Source organism: Strix aluco, chromosome 2, assembly GCF_031877795.1.
Source record: "Strix aluco isolate bStrAlu1 chromosome 2, bStrAlu1.hap1, whole genome shotgun sequence".
Classification (NCBI taxonomy): Eukaryota; Metazoa; Chordata; class Aves; order Strigiformes; family Strigidae; genus Strix; species Strix aluco.
In genome coordinates, this window is record NC_133932.1 from 42557150 (window position 1) to 42582739 (window position 25590).

Below are 25590 nucleotides of genomic sequence, written 5' to 3' on the forward strand. Positions count from 1 at the left end.
AGGGGCTCAGGCCCTGCACTCCCACTGCAGGTGGTGGCTCTTCTCCCCTTGGAGCTGAGGCATCGCCTGGCAGCCCGGACAGCGGCGCGAGAGCTGGCCTGCCAGCGCGGAGCTAACACTCAGGCTTGCTTAATACACTGTTTCATGCTCTTTTATGCTCCACAGAGGCTGTGGGAGAGCTTGCCTGCCAGCAAAGCTGCTCCTTGTCAGTTGGCAACCATCTCGTAACCTGCAGCAAGAAACACGCTCCCTGTAGGAACATAACTGACTATTCTTGTCGCTGGCATAGGTACCTGTTATTATTATTATTAATCTGTTGATTACACACTTCCGAGGCTGAAAAATGTTTCCTTTTACTTTTTACTTTCCCCTCGGGAAAGACATGAGTTAAGAGGGTTTTAGAAGTCTACATTTAATACAAAACAAGTAGGACCCTTTCTTCTTTTTATTAAACTTTGGAGAAGTTTGGATATTGTCTACGATGTGCCTATTTCAGGGATTTCTTTGTAATCATAAGGCAAGAATTTATGATTTAACACTTGAGTGAATCATGACACAAACCACTCAGGATTTATACTGTTCCTTTCCTTAAGAGTCCACTTTGGTAACCAGCACACAAAAAATCCATCTTCAGTTGTTTACTGACCTTCCCTCTCCTCTCCCTTCAGAAGTGTCAGTTAATCTGGAAGACATAAATATGGAAGTTTCCGTGGTTTTGTGGTTATCACCAGATGCCACCGACCACTGTGCTGCTCACTGCTCCTTTTCCTAGCTGTAACAGTGACTTTAAAGGAGGGCGTGTAGCTACCTCTAGTCTCGATCGCCGCATCGCTCCGCACCCTTCCCAAACGCTTCGCATTTCCCAAGTCATTAGGAAGGGATTAGCCAACCCAGCGCCTAACGCTGGCCGTTCTTTCCTTGACTGCCTGAAGAACCGCATCAAGGGCTCTTTGAGACGCTAAATCTGTCCTCTGATTCTCCTTCACCCCTTGTTTCATTAACGCGGCCAGACACAATGGGAGAGGCACCCCTGTCCCGTCCCCGCCACCCCCCCGCCGTTATCTTCTACGGATGTGTCAATGGGGCGCTGCCGGGAAGCACTTCAGGGCAGGCAGCCGCCTCCGGCCCTTGTCCCCAGCGCTCCCTCCCGAGCACGCCGCCATTTCCCCTCCCGACGGCGCCTGCCCCACGACGAGGCAGCCAGGGTCGGCCCCTCCAGCCTCCCGCCCGCCGCCACCGCCGCTACCACAGCGGCGCAGGGCCCGCCGCCGCCGGCCGCCCTCCCCCGACACCCCCCAGCGGCCTCAGGCCCGGCGGCCCGGGCCACGCGCCATCCCGCCGCCCGGCCCTGCGCGCTGCCCCTCTGGCGGTGGCGACGCCCCGCCCCGACGGCTCTCGCGGCCGGCGCGCGCGCCCCCCGCCGGCCCCCCCGTTAGGTTTTCCCAGACAGGTTCTCTTTCCGGTCCGCCACAGCTGTTCGCTTCCGGTTCCGTGCCCCCAACATGGCGGCGGCCCCTGCGCCAAGCAGGCTCTGAGCGCTGCGGAGCCCTCTCGGTGCCGCCGCCCGCCCCAGCGCCGGGGCCCGCGCCCGCCCCCGGCCTCCCCGCTGCCTCCGTGCGGGGTGAGTCGGGCCGGGTGCCGGTGCCGCCGGGAGCGCCGGCCGCCCCGGGCCGCTGAGCGGTTCCTGCCCGGGGTTGAGGCGCTGCCGCCGCCGCCATGGCGCCGGTGCAGCTGGAGAGCAACCAGCTGGTGCCGGCCGGCGGGGGCCCCGCGTCAGCCCCGGCCCCGCCGGCCCCCGGAGCCGTGACAGCCGCCGCCAGCCCCGGCTACCGGCTCAGCACCCTCATCGACTTCCTCCTGCACCGGACCTACGCCGAGCTCACCGTGCTGGCCGACCTGTGAGTGCCCCAAATTCTCCCCGGCCCGCTGCGCTCCGCGCCCGCCCCTGCCCGGCCGCCTGGGCTCGCAGCGGTGCCGCCTCCCAGCAGCCCGGGAGGACGAGGAGGCCTGGCCGGGGATCTGTCTCGGAGCCCGGCCGGGGCTGGAGTGGGGGGAGGTGGTTGCTCCTTCTCCCACCCCAGGGAAATGCCCTGTTCGTGCAGGTTTGTCTCTGCATTGGGGTGTATTCAGAGGCCTAGCAAAAGCTGCTGAGTGGTGTGTCTTAAAGAGGGAAAATGATTGTGGGGAATGCAGGGCAGCTGAATGCGCGTGGTCTGGTGAAGTGTGAAGTTCGCTTCCAAGTTACTGTCAGAAAACCCAACTGTAGTGGTGTACTGTTAGCAAAATACATGAAGCTGAAATGTGAGAAACTGAGACATTTTCAGATGCTGCAACTCCTTGAGTTACCTGTGTACTTTTTAAAATACCATTTGATTATTTTGGGGAAATAAGTTATTTACATTTACTTTATGATCTGCTGAGCTGGTGGTGTTGTGTTTGAAGTGGCAAAACAAAGGAATGTTTTTGGGCCAAGAAACACTTTCCTGAAAGCATTTGGATTCTGAACAAACCAGTTTTCCTTTTTCTTTGTTTAACCTTAGAGGTTCTTGTGGGGAACCTGTATGTTTTAAGAAGTGACATACAGAACAAATGGAAAAAAATAGGTAGAGTTCTTATAAAATACCATATCTGTTAAAGATGCAAACAGACCTTTGCTTGACTTGGGGTTAAAAGTGTTCAAACTCTGGGAAGGATGAGGAGTTTTAGAATATTAGTTTGCTTTGGAAGAATTTACAAAATATCAGTCAAGAAGTCTTTCCTGTATGTTTGTGGTATGTGTAGACAGTACTTAATACTGTATGCGTTCTTGTAGGAGCATGTGCCTGTGACGTCTTTTATTCTTGTTTTAAGGTGTAGAACAGGTCCTTTTAGCTTAAGTACATAATTAAGGTACAAAATAAAATGGGTGGTGCGCACAACACATAGGAAATGCTTTGGGCACTTTGATTCACCAGGTAGCTTATAAGCTATGTGATGTCCCCTCCAAAAGCAGAGTGAGATAGATTTTTCCACTGTATTTCCCCATAAAGTATGGATCTGGCTAGTAGAAAGCCTGACTGGAAAGTATTCTCCACCTTCCCTCCAAGAACATGATTTCTCATTCTTTTACCAGGACCAGCCTAGTCCCAGAATAAAAAAAATAACTTTTTAATGACACGCCTGCGATACGTGTAGAACACTACAGAAATACAGTCCTCTCTCTGGAGTAGTATCTATCACACAGGTTGTTGATAAAGTTCTGAACTATGGCATTTCTCCACTTGTAGATTGATTAAAAAGGGAAGAGAAGCTTATTTCAGGCAAGTCAGGAAACAGTGAATTTTAACACCTGCTGCACATGTTCTAGGATTGCTATGGTGAATTCATTAACTCTAGTCATGGATGCTAGAGTTATCAATTACAAAGCACAGGCAGGTATACTATGTGGCTCACTAGATGAGCAGAAATCTTGGGATTTTGGCAACCTTCGTTAAGCTTTTAAATTAATTTGACCAGTTCCAGCTTACCTGGTACAGACCAGTGGCAGGTGCCCTGTGGTGCTATTAGACACCTGATTTTATCTTTTTTTACCCCCTTAACTAGGCTACTTTCTAGAGCTGTCAAGCTACTTCCTTTATCAAATAGATAATTTCATTGTATTTAGGAAACATTTACAATCATAGAAATTTTGAAATGCTCTTTATAGGTATGTAGAAGTTGTTCTTGTCCTCACTTGAAGGTGACTAACAAAATTTCTAGTAGTCTGAAATGTAATAGAAAAATATATAACACACTTTTCTTTTTTTTTTTTTAATATAGATTACCAAGAAAGACTGATATGGAAAGGTGAGTTACAATAAGACAATCTGTAAGTTATGTTAAAATATAGAACTTTGTTTAGGATGTTAAGGTTAATACAGAACTGATTAAATAAAACATTTTCCTCCTAAATTTAGATTTTATGCAAGAAGATAAGCCTTGTCTGTCTTGCTGTCACTATAGTTTCAAGATTTTTCTCAGCATCAATGGCAATAATAGTTTTGGTTTTGTTGTTGTTTGGGCTTTTTTCTTTTTTGAAAATACTGAAACAATATACTGTTGCTGTTATAATAGGTGGACTGTGTTAAGGGCATTTTTCTCTTCATAAGTCTTGAAGCAATGAAGTGACAGTAAAGCTGATGTGACAGGGAACTGGAGAACCTAAATAGATTCTAGTTAGTATGATAAAGAAACTTTTTGTTCAGAAGAAGCAGTTCAACAATGAAAACAATGTAAAAACCTCTTCTGCTTTTTTGCATGTTACCTGCTCTATCTTGTCATGAGAACTGTTTTCTGCTTCTGTTCTATGTGTTTTTGAAGTGCAAAGATTATTAGAGAACAAATGTAAGAGACCAGAACAGGTCTTCTCCCCCACTGCCAACTCCCACCCCACTCCCCGAGATGAAAGAACTTGATTTACTTTTTTGTTTCTTTGAATAAATTTTATGGAATCTGTCAGAAAATTGTTTCCTTTATTTGTGTTGACATGCTAATTAACCTAGTTTTCTTTGGAGACATATAGCAGCCATGATATTCCTAAAAATGTTAATAAAGAATTCTGTGTACCAGTTTGATCATTAATTCAGTTATCAAATCTTCTAAAATTCTCATAACAAGTTGTGGAATTAATCCCATTTTCAGGGAATTGTAACCTGGGATGATTTCTTGTGGCCCTTTCCCTTATGCATAATATTTTATGAAGAGAAACAATCTGGTTTTTGTTGGTATGGGGTGTTGTTGTTTTTTAATTATCACTCTATTTGCTGTGGAAATTACACTCAACTTTGGTCCACAGCTCCCTCATACTGGTGGGAGGCTTCTCCCACCTAGATGTCTAGCATTTCTTGGAATCTGCTTTGTGGGGCACACATGTCTGGAGCAACAATTTATGCCCTAAGAGTTTACAGATAAAAGAAAATAAGACAACCTTCAACAGTTACAAAGAATGTCCTGCAGTTGAAATGGTCTTGAAATTAAATGTTCACATCCTTGTTAACTTTGACTTACAACTCTTCTTGGTGAAATGGGTTGCCAGCTCTTGGAGGAAATGTGTGGGGAATGTAGTATTATTATCCAGATTATTCTATTTTTCCTAACTTTGAGAGCTGTAATGACAGCAGTAGTTGGGCTTCAAGCTCTGTTTCTTGAAGCTAGCCTGGTGACATGGCATACATCCTTTGGTGAAGATGTGAGGGTATTATCCTCTAAAAAAGTTCACATAAAATCTGAAGTTCATTACTACGGTGCCTAGCTAAAAAATGCTGTGATAAGAAAAACTGATAGGAAATTATGCTTCGCAGTATAAGATGGCTCTTCTTTGTAAAGGGTCATTTATTAGCTATCAATGATAGGAATAAATAACTTTTGCAACAAGAAAGAAATGGTTGGATAAAAAAAACCATTAGTACTGTGGTGTAAAATTAATAGTGCTAAGTTCTGGGAGAAATCCAGGGGCTTGCTTCTTAATAATGGAGACCTTTTTTTGCTCAGTATTCTTTATCTTTTCCTTTTTATCCTCCAATACAGCATAATATGTGGGAAACTTTTATCTAAATACAGTAATGGCTGTGTAAGATTTAACTGGAACTTGGATTATAATGACTTTACAAGGCCCTATCTTCTGTTGTGGGGAAATGGAAAGTAAAACCTTACACCCGCGTTCCTGAATAAACAGTTCCCGCTGAGAAGTATTTAAAAGAGAATTATTGTTAAAATACTTCCAAGAACTATATAAACATACTGTTTTCCTAAAAACAGGCAGTTTTCCTACTGGTTTTGCGGTAGTTGGTGAACAAGACTGTTACTTCTCAAACTTACAACAAAGACTCTATCATCTACACAAGATTAAAAAAAAAGGATTCAGGACTGTTGTAAAAACATGTTATTCATGACTTGAACAATAGTGCAATTACACACCTAATTTTTGTGAAACATTGAGTTCCATTCTTTTCTAATGACAAAATGGTTTTTTACTCCTTTCATAGACATGGATAATAATTTTGGTTAGAATGGTACTTTGGAGATACCTCATCCAACCCTCTGCTTGAAGTAAGAGACAGTTTGAAAGTTGGTTCAGGTTGCTTAGGATCATGTCCAGTTAAGTTTTAAATACCTTCAGGGATGGAAATCCTGCAACCTTTCTGGGCAATCTACTTCAGTCTTTGACCGCCTCACTGTGTGCTTCTTTGTTTTCCTAATGTCTAACTAGTTTTTCACTGTTTTAGTTTGTGGCTGTTGTCCCTCAGCCTTTTGCACTTTTGAGAAGAGCCTGGTTTCATCTTCTCTATACCACCCCTTTAGATATTTGAAGATGGCAGTAGGATCTCACCACAGCTTTCTCTTCTTAAACAGAAGCAAACACAGCTTCCTCAGCCCCTCCTTGTACGTCATGTGTTCCAGCCCCTAGCCCACTTTTGTACAGCAGTATCTTTCTTGGCGAGGGACCATAAAATTACATGTAGTGCTTCAGATGTAGTCTCACAAATGCTGACTCGAGGTGAATAAAGACATTCCTTGACCTAGGCTGCACTAGTGCTAATACACCTGTTGTTGTTGGAAGGGCACATTGCTGATACCTGTTCACCTGTCCACCAGGACCCCCAGGTCCACTTCTGCAGCGCTGCTCCCCAGCTGCTGCTTAGTACCCAGCCTGTGCTTTACATGAGATTGTTTGGTTCCAGTTGCAGGACTTTGCAGGTGGTTTTGCTGAACTTCTTGAGGTTCCTGTCAGCCAGTTCCTCCAGCCAGCTGAGGTCCCTCTGCTCTCACCAGCTTGGCATCACCTACAAACTTCCGAAGAGTTCATGCCTTCACATCATGGAGGTGTTAAATTGTACTGATCCTTAAGGAACACCACTAGTAATCAACATTAAAGAAATCCAGCTGGTGGCCAGTCACAGACTATTATTCCTGACAGTCCAGCCAGTTGTTCACCTACCTGTAGTCCACCCTCCCATGTCATATCTCACAGCTTGGCTACAAGGATACTGTGGGAGGTCTTGCCAAAAGCTGTGCAAAAGTCATTGTAAATGCATCTTCTGTTCTCCCCTTGATCACAGAGCTGTTCATCCTGTAGAAGGCAGTTGAGTTGATCAGGGATGGTTTGCCCTTGGCAAATCTGTGCTGACTGTTCCCAGGCTGTTTTCATGTTCATTATTTATCTGGATGTAGCTTTTAGAATGATTTGTTCCTTTATTTTTCTTCTTAACTGAGTTTAAGCCAACTGGCCTATAGGTCCCTAGATCTTTCTTGGCCTTCTTGAAGAAAGGCATGATGTTTCCCTTTTTCCAGTCAACAAGACCTTTGATCACTGTGGCCTTTTGAAAATTATAGCAACTTTACAGTGGCATGGGTCAGTTCACTCAGCATCTTTGGATGCATGTCAAGCTTGCTTAAGTGGTCTTTAACTTGATACTCTTCTACTGTAGCTAATTCTTTACTCCCCCAGCCTCAGCCACTAGTCTGAAGGATCTGAAATCCCTGAGATCGGAACTTACTAGGAAAGGCCAAGGTAAAGAAAGCACAGAGTACCAGGTCATTAGAAAGCTTTTTTATGTGCGTTGCTTTTATAGGCCTTGTAAATGTACTCTTTTCTTAAGTTTTGTCTTGCTTGAATAAAAATTTTTGTGCAGCCCAACATAAGGTCCTGTATCTATAATGAAGGACAAAGGGACCAGCAAAACTGAAAGACTTTGGGCTCTTAGTAGAGAAGTAGATGGATGTGAATTCCCAATGCAATTGTCATTCAGGGATGGTGGTGGTGGTTCTGAAAGCAGAATTCTGTCAAGCAGAAGTAACAAGTCTTCTGTAACTTCACACATGTGGTATTAATGGTACAGTTACTGGAACACTGTGTCTAGTTTTATCAATCACTTTATTAAATTGCTTTTATCTTTTTTGGGAGGCAGCGGGTGTCTACCTTTGACTTCTGGTCACAGAACATCAGTTTCAACTTTTCTTGCTATCGTGCTGTTTTCACCACAGAAGTTTGATTGACATAACTACTAGATTTTAGGATCTTCTATATGGAGTTTGTCTGAGAGATTACTGACTTTCTGAAATTTCACTGCAGACATCTTTCAAATCCCATAAAATTTTTCTGTATCTTTCAGAATTCTCAACACCTTGTTTTCATGGTGTGGTTACTATTAGAGCATTATGTATTTATATTGTCCACCATTTGAAATGTTAGCATCAGGCTGAATGCCATTCTAAAACATATGCTCTAGAATGCAGAGAAGTTATTGGCTTAATGCCCAAGCTCTTGGATGGGGTTTGTAGTATATAATGCAAGAAACTGGACCAGATGGTATTAGTTGTGCTTCTGGCCTAAATGTTCATCTGCCACAAGCAGATTATGCTTTACTTATTGCACAAAAGAGTTAACCTCATTACCCCAACACTTTCAGCAGAAACAAGCTTTATCTATATTATGTGTTTTACAGATTAGGATCAGAAGGAGGCGCAATTTCTGTTTAGTAGAGACCAGTATCTGTTGCACTGATTAATGTTCTTTTTGTCCACGTGCTTTTGTTACTTTAGAAAACCGTATCAGGAACACATCTTGGGTTTGTTTTTTTTTCAAAGTAACTAGAAAACCATGGTGAAATTAGTGAACTGAACGTGTAGAAAGGGAGGAAAACCTCTATAAACAGTAGGTGAAATGGTATTTCAGAGTGTATGGTATTACAGATCTACATTGTAGATCTGCGTGTGTTGTCTAATGCATCTACAATGTAGATGTGTAATGAAGGGGGAAAATCTGGGTATGCCCCTATTATGTTCTTTTACAAAAAATAACTTGTGAGACATGCAGACATACACTGCCTCATTTTGACTATTTCGTACAAAGCACAGTGGAAGGAATATTGACTATCAGTAATTTCTCCTTATCCCAGTTTCTTTGCAAGGCAGGAATGGAGAGGAAAGTAAAAGGGTGGGGGGCTTTTGTAGTCTTTCCCACCACCACCCTGTTTCCTGGCAAAATGGTAGCATATAACATACTGCGTAAAGACATCTTAAAATTACTAGAGTGATACTTTGTTTAGTGTCTGATTCATATTTTTTAGTGAATGTCAGTTTAATGTTACTGCCAGGTCCTGTAACCCTTAGGTATATTGCCTTGTCTATTTTAAAATTAATCATAAACCCTGGGGAAATCCCATAAAAGGTATAAAAATAATTCAGTTGAGTTCACTATGGAATCGTTTCTCTGAAAATCAGTGATTAATTCATGTGAGTACGCTTTTTTGTTTCTCCAGACAGTCTTGGTTGGTTAGAATCCATGTAAGTTGTTAGCATTTAGGTATTTAGAACAGGGAGCTCTTTTTTTCCCATGTTCTAATCAGACAAGCCATATATTTGTGATGCCTCTATTAACACAATTAGAAGTTATCATTACAGCTTTTTTTTTATTGGCACAGAGTTAAATTGCAGCTTTATTGTGTATCTGAGCACTAGCTTAACATACATCTGTTTTTTTCCAGAAAAATAGAAATAGTGCAGTTTGCAAGTCGCACTCGTCAACTGTTTGTTCGTTTGTTAGCCTTAGTCAAATGGGCTAATAATGCTGGAAAGGTGGAAAAATGTGCGGTAAGTTAGCAACAGAGTTTGGTATGAAATAATCTCTAAGTAATTTTCCCTTACTATAGAAATTGGAAAAAAAAAAGCCTAGTTCATAGGCAAATGAATATTAAGTTATAACAAATTTCTTCCTATTTAGAAATTGTATAATCTTGTCTTTTCACAGTTCATGTTCCTAAAAACTCATCAGTGGAAAAAACATGAAAGGCTTGTCTGCATATAGTTTCAGGAGTGCTTTGGGATTAGGTGATAGGACAGGGAAGATGGTGATCTCAGTGTGTTAGTTCTTATTATCACTTTCATCCTGCTCTTGGTTAAATAAGAATAAAGTCCAGAATGTTGCAAAAAACAAGCCCCGAGTGATTACAAACAAGTATGGTTGCATTCCAGTAGCAATCATCAGATAAAGGGCTGTGAGGCTTTACAGATCCTCCACAGCATCAGAAGTGTGGCATGCACATTTAAAGTGTACTTGCATATGAATGTAAGAAATGGCCAGAATGTTCATTCTTTCTTTGCTTTATAGATGTGATCACTTTAATTGGAGGTGACAGATAAAATCACCTCAGCCTTGTGCACTAGGTGAACTGAATAAAAAGGGGCATTGATTTGTGCAGGTTTTGGACACACCTTCTTTTTTTTTTTTTTTTTTTCTTGTCCGCTACAGATGATATCAAGTTTTTTAGATCAGCAAGCCATTCTGTTTGTGGACACTGCTGATCGTCTGGCATCGCTAGCTAGAGATGCTTTGGTTCATGCTCGTCTGCCGAGTTTTGCTATCCCGTATGCTATTGATGTTCTGACAACTGGATCATACCCACGGCTGCCTACCTGCATTAGGGTAAATAATGCTACCATGTGTCGAGCGTCGGGGGGAAATCCCCTGCACGGTATCAAATGCATGTTAATGAAACTGATAGTCTATGAGCAAATGGAACTGTAGTTTAATACACGCCTAGTGCCAAGTGTTTGTAGTGTCTCTTTCTCATGCAGAGCGCTTCCGATTTGAACAAGTTAAGCTTTCTCAGTAACACGTTCTCTCCATTTAGACTAGTTCTGCTCTAGGATGAGTATAGTAGCAACTGTTCTTCCTTGGTTCCTTAAGTATTTGCAGGTGATAAGCCGCCATCCTAGAAAAATGAAGTGTGAAAAGGAGATGCTGACATCTGTTGTTCTCAGAGGTTTTGCCTGTGTTTGAAAATGTACTGAAATACTTAACAGCTCTCCTTAAGGCTGCTGCCTTTTCTTGCTGTTAAAATATAGAATAACTGGATTTGGTGAAATAATATAAACAGTAGTACCTGTGACAGATCTATAGCTACAGATAAGGAATGGCTTTCAAATCTTAGTATTTAAAAACAAGTTTAGTCTGATGTAAGGCCCTGAATTTATTTAATTGATCCAAGTTGAGCAGTTCTGTTTGGTGGTTAGTCTCAGGTAAAATGTGATCAAGTAGAAAACAAATCTGAGTGTAAGATACAAAATTTCACTCTGTGTAATGGCCAGTAGCATTTATATTTTCAGACTTCTAGTCTGGTTTGTTTCACCGTTGCTACAGTCAATGTATTATACATGTCTGAGATATGTAGACTTGGTTGTGTTTATTTTAACAGGATAAAATAATCCCTCCTGACCCAATAACAAAGAGTGAGAAGCAAACCACACTTCATCAACTAAATCAGATTCTTCGACATCGACTAGTTACTACAGATCTCCCTCCACAGCTGGCAAATCTTACAGTTGGTAAGAATTACTTTTTGAAGAATACATTATTGCAGGCTGATTTTAAATTGTTGCTTTAGTGCTAAAGCAAAGCTAAAAGGTAGCTTAAGTGAGACCGTTAGGCATATATTAAGGCTGAGATCCTGTTTCTGTATAGTATCAAAATACATGTTTTCCCCTTTTGAAAAATGAGGGCACTGATAGTATTGCTGAAATATTATTTACTTTCAAGAAGAAATCCTGTGCAAGTAATGGCAAAAGGTTGTAGACGTTGTCTTGCTCTTTTTTGCAAATGTGTTATGAAAGAGCCTTAGGCGTAACAATGTAACTGCTTTATCTTAAGTTAATGTTAACATGCAATTTAATTAAGTGTTAGGTCTTTCTGTAGAAGCTCTTTGAACTTTATCTTAAGTCAATCTAATGTTGCTTTTTTAATCTGTTTTGATATTCATCTTCATGCATAAAATTTGTTCGTATTTATGCATGCCTTTTGTTCTGTGGCTCGCTGCAGTGCCAGATCTCTCAATCTGTTTTCAGATATCTGTTGTCATTTAGACATTAAGATGACTTTTCTTACAGGAACTGGACTAGCCATGTGTAAACCATACCCCCACAGACCTAGATCAAAGATGTTTCTGTAAAATCTTGGTAGTAGTTTTCACTGGTTCCTATTGCAAGTGTTCGCATATCAGTATTAGAGCCATTTTTGTCTAATGGAAATGTAAATGGATATATGTCTGAGCACTGCAGATTTTTCAGTTAACTAAATATTTCAATGACTGTCAGTTTCTGGTTTGGGTTTTGGTTTGTTTTAAGAACATGTTTGGCATACTTTTGAAAATGAAACTTTGTGAGTTAAAATGGTTAAAATTTCTGTAGGAATATTTCTCTGTATAAAATTGTAAAGGCATATGGCATATTTTGTTAAGTGATTAAGAAGGTTGACCTGCAGGTTTTAGTAAGTACTAAACTGATTGCTCTGCCACTCATTCTCTTTATGACCTTGCTTACATAATTTTGACAGTCTTTGTTCCCAGTTGTTGAAACTGATAGCAGTGTTCGCAAAGGTGTGAGGATATATATGTCAATTAGATAACTAGTGTACATAATCTTTGCTTGTGTGCATATTATAAATTATGCAAAATATTATCTTCCTTGCATGAAAACAGAGTTATAATACTTTAATGTTAAATAAATGGTTTGCAGTGAGATGTGTTTCCAGAGCTGGGCTGAGATCGTGTTCTGAACCTCTTTTGAATATTGCTTAAAGTATTCATTGTTGATACAGCAATGAATTGGAAAAACTAAGCCAGACCTTTTGTTTGTCTAATTTGTCAGGGTAGTAGTCAGCTTAGTGTTACTCTGTTATATAGTAGCACAAGTGTTAGCAAGTTACTGTGGCTAAAGTACTGCTGTTCAGGACAATTTGGTATGTCTGTCTGTGCTGCTTATTTACACTGGTTCTGATGCAGAAACCATAGGGAAGTAATCCATTGTGAGTGCCAGGAGCTAACTACTACACTGATATTTTGAGGCGTCTTAGGAGACTGAGTGGAAAAAAAACTTTTTTTTTTTTCCTTAGCCAATGGTCGTGTGAAGTTCCGAGTTGAGGGTGAGTTTGAGGCCACCTTGACAGTGATGGGTGATGACCCTGACATCCCCTGGCGCCTTCTCAAACTGGAAATTTTGGTTGAAGACAAGGAAACTGGTGGTAAAAAAAAAAAATCAAAGCTTTACACTTTCTTTTTTTTAACATGATATTCATCTCTGGTGTTGATAAGTTTTGTTTATACTGGGTCTCTTGCGTATCACAGCCTAAGATAATGAAGCTGTATATACTTGTCCTGTTTTCACCTTACTCTATATGCTTTTAATACCTTAACAATGGTAGACTGTGACAGTGTAGCAGACTGACTGAAATTTCCAGAGTAAACGAAGGATTTTGTTGTTTTGTTAGAAATTCTGGTATGGAAATTGCTCAGACAGTTGTATCCTAATTTTTCTTATTAATTATTTATTTATTTATTTCAAATTCCTAGTCTCCTGATGTCTAACGTAAGTTATTTTTAATTCATGAAAGATGGTCGAGCCTTGGTTCACAGCATGCAGATCAACTTCATCCATCAGTTGGTCCAGTCGCGGCTGTTTGCTGATGAAAAGCCACTTCAGGATATGTACAGCTGTCTGCGTATCCTTGTGAAAGTTGCTTCTGAATAAGCTGTTTAATGTGGCCTTGCTCTTCCTAGTAGCTGGAGGTCAAGAAAGATGGACTTCCTGTTGAGCTACGGGGAAATGTCTGTACGTGGAGTAAAAATTATGGCCTTGGAAACAGTTATTCTCAGGTGCCAGCATGTAAAATTTGATGGTACACATTTAATCAGCAAAGGTAGAAGTGAGGTACTGTCCTGGTTTTGGTTGAGATAGAGCTAATTTTTCTTCTTAGTAGCTAGAATAGTGCTGTGTTTTGTATTCAGTATGGGATTTGTTATAAGAATGTTGGTAAGACACTGATGTTTTTATTTTTTGCTAAGAAATCAAGGACTTTTCAGCTTCCCGTGTCCTGCTAATGTGCAGGTGCACAAGAAGTTGGGCTGGGAGAGAGCAGAGCCAGAGCAGCGGACCCAAACTGGCCAATGGAATATTCAATGTCATAGAACATCATGCTCGGTATATAAACTGGGGGGAGTTGACTGGGAGAGGTAGATCACTGCTTGGGCATCCATCGGGTGGTGAGCAATTGCACTGTGCATTACTTGTCTTTTCTTGGGTTTCATTTCTCTCTCTTTTTGTTATATTTTTTCGTTACTATTATTATATTTTATCACTACTATTGTTACTATTTTAGTTTAGTTATTAAACTGTTCTTATCTCAACCCCTGAGTTTTACTTTTTTTTGATTGTCCTCCCCATCCCACTGGGAAGGGGGAGAAGTGAGTGAGTAGAATATTAAAAGGAGATATAGCATGTGCAGGAAGTAGCGCAGTGATTTTCTATATGCTAAGGGCAAATTGCTTGACAGTGTGAAATGGTTTTCAGTGAAACAGTTTCTGCAGAAACAGACAGAATCATGTTATTTTAGGGTGACCATGGGGCATGGGGTTAGTGGTACCTATAGGGTGAATTGAATTTCTTTTTTAGTAACCTTCTCCCTAAAAGATGATCAGAGTTAATAATCTATAAAACAAAGCTATTGTGTCACTCTTGTCTAAGGCCCTGCTCTAAATAAGAGGTTTTTTTAAAAAAAAATAAAGAAAAGAGAAATATTTGATGCTGTTTGTATGTCTTTATCTCTGGATTAGTACATTAGTGTGTTTTCAGACAGCATTTTGTCTGATGTTTGTGACAAATGGATTTATGTAGTGTACGTACTTTTTGGAGGTCTTATAATTTTCTTAACTCAGTTCATTAGACTCCTTCTGCTTAGCACTTCAGTTGGAAGTCTTGCATTCACAAACACTAATGCTGATTCGAGAGCGCTGGGGTGACCTTGTGCAAGTGGAGCGATATCATGCAGGGAAATGTCTCTCGCTCTCTGTTTGGAAGTAAGTTAATTTTAAAAGGGTGGTTAACAAACAATAAATGAAATAATAGGAGGGTTTTCATTTACTAAGCTTGAGCCAGAATTTTCAGAATTGTACTTTCTTTTTGATGTGAGACTTCTAAATTCTTGTAAAGTACCTAAACATGTTGCTTAAATTGTAGACAAGTGAGGGAAGTACGTTAATGTACAGGGGAACAGTGGATACAGTTATAAATCAGCTTGTATTTGTGTGAGTATCTAAATAAATTAATTAGTTCCTTGTCAATCTTTTACTATATTTACTGCTTGACTTGCACTAGATATAATTCAAAAAAGCAATCCACATGCTCTTCTGGTTGTGTTGAATTTGCAGCTGTCTAAAACTTCTTTATGTAGTTACAGTTTACCGACAGTTCTGCATTAAAATGTAAACTAAAATAAATGCTTTTTTCAGTTCAGCTGACATAATCTTATTTTTAACCAGAGCTCTCAGAGTCAAGGATTAGCTACTGAAAATCATATTTTCTGCTATTCCAGTTACATGGTTTAATTATTCTCTTTATTTTAAGTCAACAGGTGCTTGGCAGGAAAACAGGGACTGCATCTGTTCATAAGGTCACTATTAAGATTGATGAGACTGATGTCTCAAAACCCTTACAAATATCTCATGAGCCTCCACTGCCAGCCTGTGATTCCAAACTGATGGAAAGAGCTATGAAGGTAAAGGTTTGCTTTGCAGTAGGCATCTGGTTTTATAAATCAAAAACTTAAAAATACTTTTCATTGTAAGCTTGTTTCACTTTTTTTTCTATTTAAAGAGCTGTTTCTAAGATTTCTAGTAAGCAGTTACTCCAGACTCTGTTGTGTTTATGTTGGGACCTAAAATTGTTGTTACAAATTACTGGCCTTGCCTTCAACTTAAAAATTACACCTACTTCACAGTGCGTTATATACCACTTACAAGAGAATGCTGAGGCTGAGGGGAAAAACAACAGCAAAGTTTCAGTTAGGGTTAGTGTTTGGCTTGAAATGGTTTAGAGAGAGCCAGTTCTTCACCTTCCTGTCTTGGAGATGCTGTGTAAACTTCCTCTGCTTCCCCATGTCGCTTGAATTGGCTACCCAGCAGTGCTATTCACCTTAGAAAATCTTACATTATGATTTGGAAATCTTGTCCAAAAGACCTAATGTGGTTTGCTTGTTACAAGTGTTAGGTAACACTTGGGTTTAGTTTATCACTAACCAGATTGTGTCATGTGGCGTATTTGAATGTGCCTTTCTATTCAAATTCCTATATATTAAAGGTGTGATTGTTCAAATGATCCAAAACGAGTAACTGCAGTCAACTTCCTACTTGGATAAGGCTTCACTGGTGATAATTCTAGATCTTGGTTAATGATATCTAAGAGAAACTGCATTCTAGGTTTTATAATAAGTCTTCTGTAAGTTCCTCAGCAAGTCTGGCTGTGATATATCAGGATGTAAGTTTGTCACTATTTCTTACAGTGTTTGGGTTTTTTAAGAGAGTTTATTAACTGGAGTGAATGGTATAGTTTTCAAACTTTCAGTACAGTTTTTCCACAGGGAAAAACTCACCAGCTCAGATTCTTCACCTGTCTTTACAGAACTTTCTACTGATGACAGCCTTCACCTACTGTACATACTTTGTATTTGAGCCTCTTGGCCCATCTTGTTTACCAAGTTTGACAGACAAGTCTCTGTATGTTGAATGTCAAGAACTTCATATGTTAGGGCTATAGAGGAATGTGGGAAACTTAGTGGAGCATAGTAGCCTTCCACTCTACTGCTAGAGTATAAATTCTACTATTAGTATAGTAAATATATACCAAATTTACTTACTTAATAGCCTGAATTAGCATATTTAGGCCACTAAATATACAGTTAATTTGGCGAAGATACTGTATTTATGCATAAATCCAGGAAAATATGCTTTATTTAGACCATATGCTGAAGTTCTACTGGAGCTGACACAATCCTAAACTCATTGAACCAGGTCTACAGACTGTAGATTAAGCTATGAGGCCACTGTAAATTTGAGATTTATCAAAGTCAGTGCTGAGTCCCTTTATAATTACTTGCTCTAAGCTTAAAAATTTTATCAGCTATGTATACGCTGCTGTTCTAGTGTTTGAATAATGATCTCAGCTGTAATGACGTAGACAGCACACTGTTTCTGTTTATTTAAGATACTATATAAAACAGTGGCACGAACAAATATGTTTGTCTAAGCAGGTTATTATACATTAACCTACTGAAAATTGGCTGTAGCTGTAGAACCTGTAACCACTTGTTTGTGAGGAAGATTTAACCCATAGCAGCTGTTGAGTTGAAATGCTCTTGTGGGTGGATAAACACTTGATTTTTAAGGCCTTGGCTTGGAAAGCTTGTCTCCGGGGGAAGGTCATTCTGGTATATATGAAGGCATGTACTGAAATTCTGTATAATTCTGTTCCAGTATAAACCTCTTCTGCATTTATCTCTTATGCTAGAATAAAATTTGAGTTTAATTCGCCTTGAACGGTTTTCAAACCAATGTGAGGTTAACTAGAAAAAAGTTCTGAAGTAATCTGTAGCTTTGCTTATGCAAAATATGTAAATAATATGACTGCATTGTGAATGGCTATAAATGCAAATTCTTTAATTTAGGTTGCACAAGTAAACTACAGTGAATATAAGTAGTGGCATAAGCTTCAGCACTGGCAGTGCACAGCCTCTAGATATTCTAGATGCAGGGCTCTAGATACTCCTGAGTTCAGTAAGGTTGCTCATATTCAGTGTCTGCCACTGCATTTTCACTGCATTGTTACCTCATCAGCAGGACTAAAACTAGTGTGTTGTATTTCAATGTACAGCTACATATGTGTCTGTGTAGAGGCAACTGTATTCTAATAGAGCGTTGGTTTGCAGGGTTTTGTGGGTCTTCTTTTCGTTAGCTTAAACTAGCTATGAACGGATGCATGCTAAGCTGCAAAATACCCCAGCCTTGATCCAGAATGAGTAGGTCTGCACAGAGAGTGGTAACAGCATAGTTTGTGAAACTTCTTTTCTTTTACATTTTCTTCTAGTCTTTTCTCAAAAACCCTCCCACTGCCTGCTGCACAGACCGAATCTGATGTTAGTTTGCTGTATTTTATAGTGATCCAAATACTCAAGTTAATAGTTCATTTGCTTCACCACAGTTCTAAGCAAATTCTTTCTGAAGTGATTGTTTCAAGTAGCTTTGTTCCAGCGTGCTAATGCATAAAGTCTACACAGAAAATTTGAATTTGCTCAAGTATGTTCCTTTTTTACAGATTGACCACCTATCAATAGAAAAACTCCTAATAGACAGCGTCCATGCAAGATCTCATCAAAAACTCCAGGAGCTAAAAGCCATTCTTAAGAGCTACAACGTTAATGACAATTGTATGTGTTTTCTACTGAAGTTTGTTTCAAGTTAATTTCCATTTGTGCCTAGGAATGGTTTCCTTTTTTCTTGGTGTTTCTTGTTTTCATTAATTTAAATAAAAAATATGAAAAAGTAAAGGGAGATGTGTTCAGAATTAAAAAGACTTAGCTTTAAATTATTCTTCATTGACAATTGTAAAATACTCATACCAGTAAATACAATATAATAGATGAAGCTGGTAGAGCATTGTAGTCTGGGCTGAAGGTTTAAAAATGGTCTACTGTAGAACTTGTACATGTTCAGAATTGAAAGCAAATCTTGCACTGTCTTGAGCTAGCTTTGGATCAGACTTTGCTTAAACTGTTGCTGAAACTACTAGAATTTGAATTGAGCTTATAATCGTGAAGCAGTGAATTAAAAGATGCTTAAGGATTAATAATTTTCTTCAAATTTGATCTCTTTTCTCAGTGGTTTGTTACTAGCACTGTTTTCACAGAGAAATTCTTATATTTGGTTCACTCTTTACGTTAACAGTGTAATAATGTGCAAGTGAAGATTGCTTCTATAAATACAAACAGGTTTTTTGATTATAATGGGCTAAGTTTTAATATGATGAATTTGAATTTTGTGTCAAATTATTAACATCAATTTTTGTTTAGCATTCATCGAGACGGCTCTTCCAACTCTTGTAATTCCAATTTTGGAACCATGTGGTCGATCAGAGTGCCTGCATGTGTTTGTTGATCTCCACTCTGGAATGTTTCAACTGATGCTGTATGGTGTTGGTAAGTAGGTGCAAAACCAGGTTCTATTTAATATCTTGCAAGAATCCTGCATTCTGAGGTAATTTTGTATGAACAGTTCTGTCAGATCTGTGAAATTCTGTAAGTAAATAAGGGTAATGCAAATGAATTTGGGTCATCACCTAGGTATCTGAGTTTGAGGAACAGAGAAGTATATCTTTGTGCTTAAGAGTCACAGTTCAGTTAGGCATGTTTTAAGGGGACAACAGACTAAATATTGTTAGGCCTCATTGCAGTGCATATTCTTTGACTGGGTTGTGCTATTAATGGATGCAGTCATTTTGTGTGGACCCGATTGACAATTGTGTTATGTGACCTTCTACAGCTTGAGTTACTGTCCAAGTCTTAACTTCAGGTTTCAGATTACCTAAGAAAAGAAGGAAAGTGATTTCTTTCAGTTTATTTGCCTAATAACATACTACTGTGGTTTTACAAGCATTATGAATCATTTGTTGTGTATCTTAATCTCTTCACAATGAACCAGTGTGGAGAAGACAAGGGACAGCAACTACAAGTTGCACCAGGAGAGGTTTCATCTCAATATAAGAAAGAAATTTTTTACAGTGAAAACAATCAATCACTGAAGCAGCCCCCTCAGGGATGGTTTTCAAGATGCGATTGGACAGTGTATTAGATAATCTTATCTAGTCTCCCTTTCCTGTGCAAGGTTAGACCAGTTGATCTTTCAAGGTCCCTTCCAACCTGGGCTGTTCTATGATTCTGTGATTGTTAAATTAGATGAGACACTTTCATTAAAAGGTCAAAATTTTCTTTGAAGAGGAGATCTTAAGACCATTCACTCACCTAATGTTCTTGCAGATCAACTGACACTCGATGACATAGAGAAGTCTGTTAATGATGATATGAAGCGTATCATTCCTTGGCTTCAGCAGCTCAAGTAAGTGACTTGAGTGATTCACTTAGTTTGCATAGAATGAATTACCATATTTGTATTTTGGTCAATCACACTTGCATGGCTTTCTGTTTTACCACAGTAGGAGATATACTTTCTCGCTGTTCTAAGCAACCTTGAGTATTTGCCATCTCCTCTAAATGGGTGGAGGAAATTCTGCTTTTGCTTGGAGTTGATTCCCTAGTCCTCCTTTAGTCTGTCCCCTTACACGGTAGCCTAATGCATTGCTATGCACACACTCTGCATGAAGTCTTTTCACTTTAATTCAGTAGCAGACCACTTGCTTCCTGAGGATCTCATTTTGTGTTCCTGTTCATTTTCTATCTCCTTTATTCCACTCTGTTTCTACAGCTGAACTGTGCTTGTTTCTCAGCAACAGCAATCTCCCTTCTCACAATACAGAGGAAAAACCAGGAAGTGGCCTAGGATGATTTAAATAATATCTATTCTAACACTTCAGCCCTTGCTGATTTAAACTTCTAATCTTTCTTCCATAAAACCCTGAGATTTAAGCACAAGATATATTTGACTCCCATAAGAGGTTGTAGGAAATAATACAAATACAGTTTGCATCTGCATGAAAACTAAGTTCCACCTGCTCTGTCATTTTGGAAATTCCCAGTACTCCAAGCTGATTGCAGGGTGAAACCTCTATTTGAGGCATTTTGCTTCTAAAAGAAGCATGATGACGCATGAAGCTCTGGCACCCTGGAGAAAACTAATCAACCTCCCTTTGTTATAAATAATGTACTCGAGATAATGGCTTGGGTAGTGCTGCAGTTTTTGAGGAAGCTAGGCAGTCCCACGAAATGTCTTTTAGGACAGCTATATGTAACATGCATCTACGAGAATAAATGTGTGTCGTGATGGAGAGATGCTGAGCACCCACACTTTTCCATTGCTGTTTTCAGTAGAAGTTTGACTGAAAAAACCAAGCCACACATTTCTGAGCTCCTTTCAAGCCTAGCTAGGCTTTCTGGCCTTGCCACTATAGCCAGAATCCACTGGAGTAGGACAAAGATTAATTCCAAACAATAGAATAAATTTGGTGTCTTGCATGTGGTTCTCCATGTCCAAACTTACTTGGGTGGTTGAGTTGTTTATAACATAACTCGGAGTGGTGCCCAGCTTTGGTGACTTTTTTTACTGTATTGCTTACCAGCATATGGGAGCAAAGATTTTCTTTTCTATAGCAAAAAATAATCAAAGATTCCAAATCGTAAAATAACTGTAATCTGCATGGGTTTTAATTTATCCCTTCTTTTTTATACTGTAATTTCATATTGTGGTGTATAAAAATTTATTTATTTATTCCTTTAGGGAATAATTTCAGGGCTTTTCTTCTTAAATTAACAGCTGTCTGTTACTCAAGCTGAAGACAATATGTAAAGATAGTAATAAGAATAGAAAAACTCATGAAATTTTCTGTGTGATTTTCTGTATATAACTTGTGGAGCAGTGATAGATGTTGAATTAGAATGTGACTGGCTTAATTTGACACTAACAGCAGTCTCAGGGTACTAATACCTTTGTTTCAATGTAAGGTTCTGGCTTGGACAGCAACGTTGCAAACAGTCTATAAAGCATCTGCCTACAGTGAGCAGTGAAACTCTTCAACTAGCTAATTATACTAGCCATCCAGTGGGAAACCTTTCCAAACACAAATTGTTTATCAAACTCACTCGCCTTCCACAGTACTACATTGTAAGTAACTGAAAAATGCTTCTGTCTTTTGCTCCCAGTCATGGATGTCCCAGACAGTTTGTTGTGCTGTTAACTCTAGCATTAGGAACCAAGTAATTGATGTAATCCTTGACTCTCCCCTCTCCCTCCCTTCTTTCATTCAGCAGGTTTGTTAAGCAGTCAGGCTTATAGAGAGGAGGGGACATATAGGTTTATTATTCAGCAACCTTCCCATTCTCTTTATGTTTCCTGAAAGTTTAGTCTTCCTTCTCTTCTTGAATCCCTTTCCTAGCCACAGTATTAGTATCTTGAAAAAGACTAATGTCTTTTCTTTGAGGGGGAGAGGATAGGAACTGGTATAGACGTATTCTTAGCTTGAGGGTCTTCTCAATTTGTTGTTTTGTCTAAATATAGGTTGTAGAGATGTTTGATGTTCCTGGCAACCCTACAGAACTAGAGTACAAGTACCATTTTCTCTCTGTGAGCTATGCTGAAGGGGATGACAGCCCTGCTACTGCACTTTTACTACAGCAGTTCAAACCAAACATTGAAGAGTTGGTACTAGACACAAAAAGTGGGAAACAAATGAAAAGTGGTGTCAAGCGCAAGGTATGTGCTTCAAGAGCCATTGGGCTAACTATAAAGCGTGAAAGCTAAACACATGTTCTGAGCATCAATACCAGCTTCAGTAGTGTTGTTTGGAAGTTTGTATGGCTGACATCTTGTATTGTGGCTTGGTTCTCTGGACTGCTTCCCTAAGGAGATGTTGGGAAACTATTTTACAACAGTTGTCTTTTCATTCATGTCAGGCCTTCTCAGCTGCTCTGAAGAGCCATGGCAGAGCACTGTGCTGAGGTGGCTAGAGTAGCTTGTATATGGAGCACTGGTATCTGCAGTGATATGCTTTGTGCCATGTAGGTGTAGTCTTTGAAAGACTTGCAGGGGCTGGTAAGAGTTGCTTCTTGGGGTCAGGCTGACACGGCTTAGTGATACTTAAATAATATTTTAAGGAAGGATGTAATTATAAAATTAATTTAACTGAATTGCTTCAGTCCTTAAGTGGACCAGACCGTTTTGGGAGTTTGTGCTCAGGGTGTGATTCATTTGAAACTTGGATGAATGAGATTATTCTCTGACATGTTTTCAAAACATTTACTCCAAATGTGCAAGTACATTTGTCTTTATTTTAATTCTAGTTATCTGGTGATCCATGTTCCATAGAACCTAAGAAACCAAAACGGTCGGGAGAAATGTGTGCCTTCAATAAAGTGCTAGCTCATATTGTAGCCATGTGTGATACAAACATGCCATTTATAGGGCTTCGTATGGAGGTATGTATTTAAAAATATTTTGTTTCCTTCTTCCCTTCTACTACTCCTGATTCTCTTGTCTAGATGCAGCTATTTGGCAAACTTGTGGTCGTGTGTTTGCTTTGGAGTTCCGCCACCAGATGAGCCTGGGTGACTTGATGCCCTACACTGGGTTGCTCTAGTCTTGTTAGAGCTCGGTCTATAATACCAGGCACTGCAAAAAGCTTAGGGAAAAGGGAAAATGAGAGTATGAAAGACACGCTTATGGGAGCGGGTGGGAGACTGCTTTATACCAGATTGGACAGACTGGTTTTTGGCTTTCCAGTGCTTGAGTATGTGAAACATCTGTCACCCTTCAAGAAAAAAAAATCCTTGAAAAAGTTAGTTATTTTGCTTGACTTTTTGCTTGGGATAACATTTTTCTTCTTCATCCCTAGTTATCTAATATGGACATTCCTCACCAAGGAGTACAAGTAGAAGGAGATGGCTTCAGCCATGCAATACGTTTATTGAAGTAAGAGGATATGGTCCTGTATTTCATTTATTACTGTACTTACATTTGAGAGAAAAAAAGGATTGTCTGGAGATTAACACAAAAAATATTGGGATGGGGGGAGATTTTTAGTTTGGGGTTTTTTGGTTGTTTTTTTTAAATTATTGTGTGTCTTGCACTCTCATGTGAAGCAGTGCTGGTGAAAGAGGAAAATAAGAGTAGACATAGAGCCAGCTATAACTTGTTTTCTTCATTAGCCTACACTGGGGAGCTCTGAAAGCAGTCTGACAGTACTCAATCCTAAAATCCAGGCAACTGCAATTTTAGATCAGATCAGAGGCCTGCATATACTCCATATGTTATTTGACAAATACCAGTATGTGATACTGCAGAGGAAAACACAAAGAATCCCAGAAAAGATGATTGCATGGTAAAAAAACTTGTAGAGGAAACATCTGAGAATGTACAGTAATTTAAGAGTGAAAGGGACCTGTGGAGGTCATCTGGTCCAACCTTTTGCTCAGAGCAGGGCTGATCAGCGGCATTTTCCAATCTCTAAGAACTTTTGTGCCCTCCCTGGCCAGAGCAATCTCAAATTCTGGCTAGAGGGGAGTAGTCACTTGATTGCCTGGCTAATACAGCCTGGGATGCAATGTTCTGTCATTGCTGCAAGGGCACACTGCTGACTCCTGTTCAGTCTGTCTCCCAGGCCCCCAAGTTATTTTTCTGCAGAGCTGCTGCCCAGCCAGTCAGTCCCCACTGTGTGCTGTTGCTTGAGGTTATTCAGGCCTAAGTGCAGGAGTTTGCATTTGTTTTCACTGAAGTTTGTGAGGTTCCTGTTAACTCATTCCTCCAGCCATTTGTGGTCTCTCTGAACGGCAACCCCGTCCTCCAGCAAGTTACGTGCTCCCTTCGGTTTGGTGTCATCTGCAAACTTGCTATTCCTTTGCATTGTGTAGGTTATTGAAATTGTTAAATAGTATTGGCCTCTCTGTTAACCCTGAGGAATGTTGGCCACAACCAGCCACTAATTGGACCTGCAACTATTGACCATGGTGCTTTCTACTTGGCAGTCCACTTCACACTTCTTGGAGCCTACTTCAAGCCTCACCTGTTAAACTTCAGATTGTGTTATGAAGCAGAACAGATTATATCAGTTTCAAATGTAAAAAAGCCAAACCCCAAAGACACCTTCTAGAGTAAAACATTCTTAACCTCTTGTATGGTGCAGAAATATATAGTGATACAAAGGCATCAGTCTCTAAATGCATCAGGCCCTACCTTTTTAACTTTGCATATGAGCAGAGTAGTACTGAGAACTTGTGAGCTGAAGTTCAGGGTGGTACATGAAATTTTTGGGTAGGTTCTCAAAGGATTTGGAAAAAAGTTTGGCATGTTTTTACTTAAGCTTCATTTAGTCTGTCCCCTGAGCTCAATTCTCACATTGGGATATGAATAAATTAGTGCGTACTAAGGTAACTGCCAGGTTGTTCATTGCATTTAGAGTGAGATTGTTCTAGGAGACGAACTGATTCGTGAGTTCGGGTTGCCACAGAACTTATTATTTTAATCTTTTTTGGCTTGTTTCTCTGTACAAAAGCTTTAATTTGGAGTGCTCTCACTTCACCAGGAGATCTGGGCAATTCAACAGATCCCTTAACAGTCTGTAATTTGCAGGTGTTGAATCCATATAAAAATTGGTCTTAACTCAGAGTGCTTTTCTAACACACTTATTACAGTCCTTAAAGAGGAATAGGATATCTTGCTGTGCAGTCCAGATGTCTTTGCTGTTGATTTGTTCATTCTTTCATGTCCAGACTTGGAAGTCCTTCAGGAAATCTTAGAAGGTAGTATTTTTAGTTTTGGAACTCTACTGTGTGCAATTGAGATTTTTTTTTTTTTTTTATCATGAATAGAATTCCTCCCTGTAAAGGTGTAAACGAGGAAACGCAGAAGGCTCTGGACCGATCTCTTCTTGATTGCACTTTCCGGTTACAAGGTAGAAATAATCGCACGTGGGTGGCTGAGCTGGTGTTTGCGAACTGTCCGCTTAATAGCACTTCATCCAGGGAGCAAGGTAAATTTTATTTAGGAAGACTGGTACATTTTGTTTCTTTGTGGTTTAGATTGTCTGGTACAG

General features: G+C 39.8%; 1 protein-coding gene across 2 annotated transcripts in view; it reads left to right on the forward strand.

Moving 5' to 3' along the window:
• Positions 1–1513: 1513 nt before the first annotated feature.
• Positions 1514–25590, forward strand: part of MED14 (mediator complex subunit 14) — a 38030-nt gene continuing 13953 nt past the window's right edge. Inside the window, exons 1-17 of one of the 2 annotated variants that reach the window (XM_074814548.1) lie at positions 1514–1898; positions 3799–3825; positions 9504–9609; positions 10268–10441; positions 11214–11343; positions 12905–13030; positions 13403–13510; positions 14732–14864; positions 15412–15562; positions 18154–18265; positions 18908–19033; positions 19871–19949; positions 21509–21668; positions 22062–22256; positions 22844–22978; positions 23395–23471; positions 25367–25527. In XM_074814548.1, coding sequence (XP_074670649.1) covers positions 1717–1898; positions 3799–3825; positions 9504–9609; positions 10268–10441; positions 11214–11343; positions 12905–13030; positions 13403–13510; positions 14732–14864; positions 15412–15562; positions 18154–18265; positions 18908–19033; positions 19871–19949; positions 21509–21668; positions 22062–22256; positions 22844–22978; positions 23395–23471; positions 25367–25527 — 2182 coding nt within the window. In that variant the 5' untranslated portion in view covers positions 1514–1716. Of the gene's footprint in view, positions 1899–3798; positions 3826–9503; positions 9610–10267; positions 10442–11213; positions 11344–12904; positions 13034–13402; positions 13511–14731; positions 14865–15411; positions 15563–18153; positions 18266–18907; positions 19034–19870; positions 19950–21508; positions 21669–22061; positions 22257–22843; positions 22979–23394; positions 23472–25366; positions 25528–25590 lie in introns of both variants that reach the window. The other variant, XM_074814547.1, reaches the window with a different exon arrangement.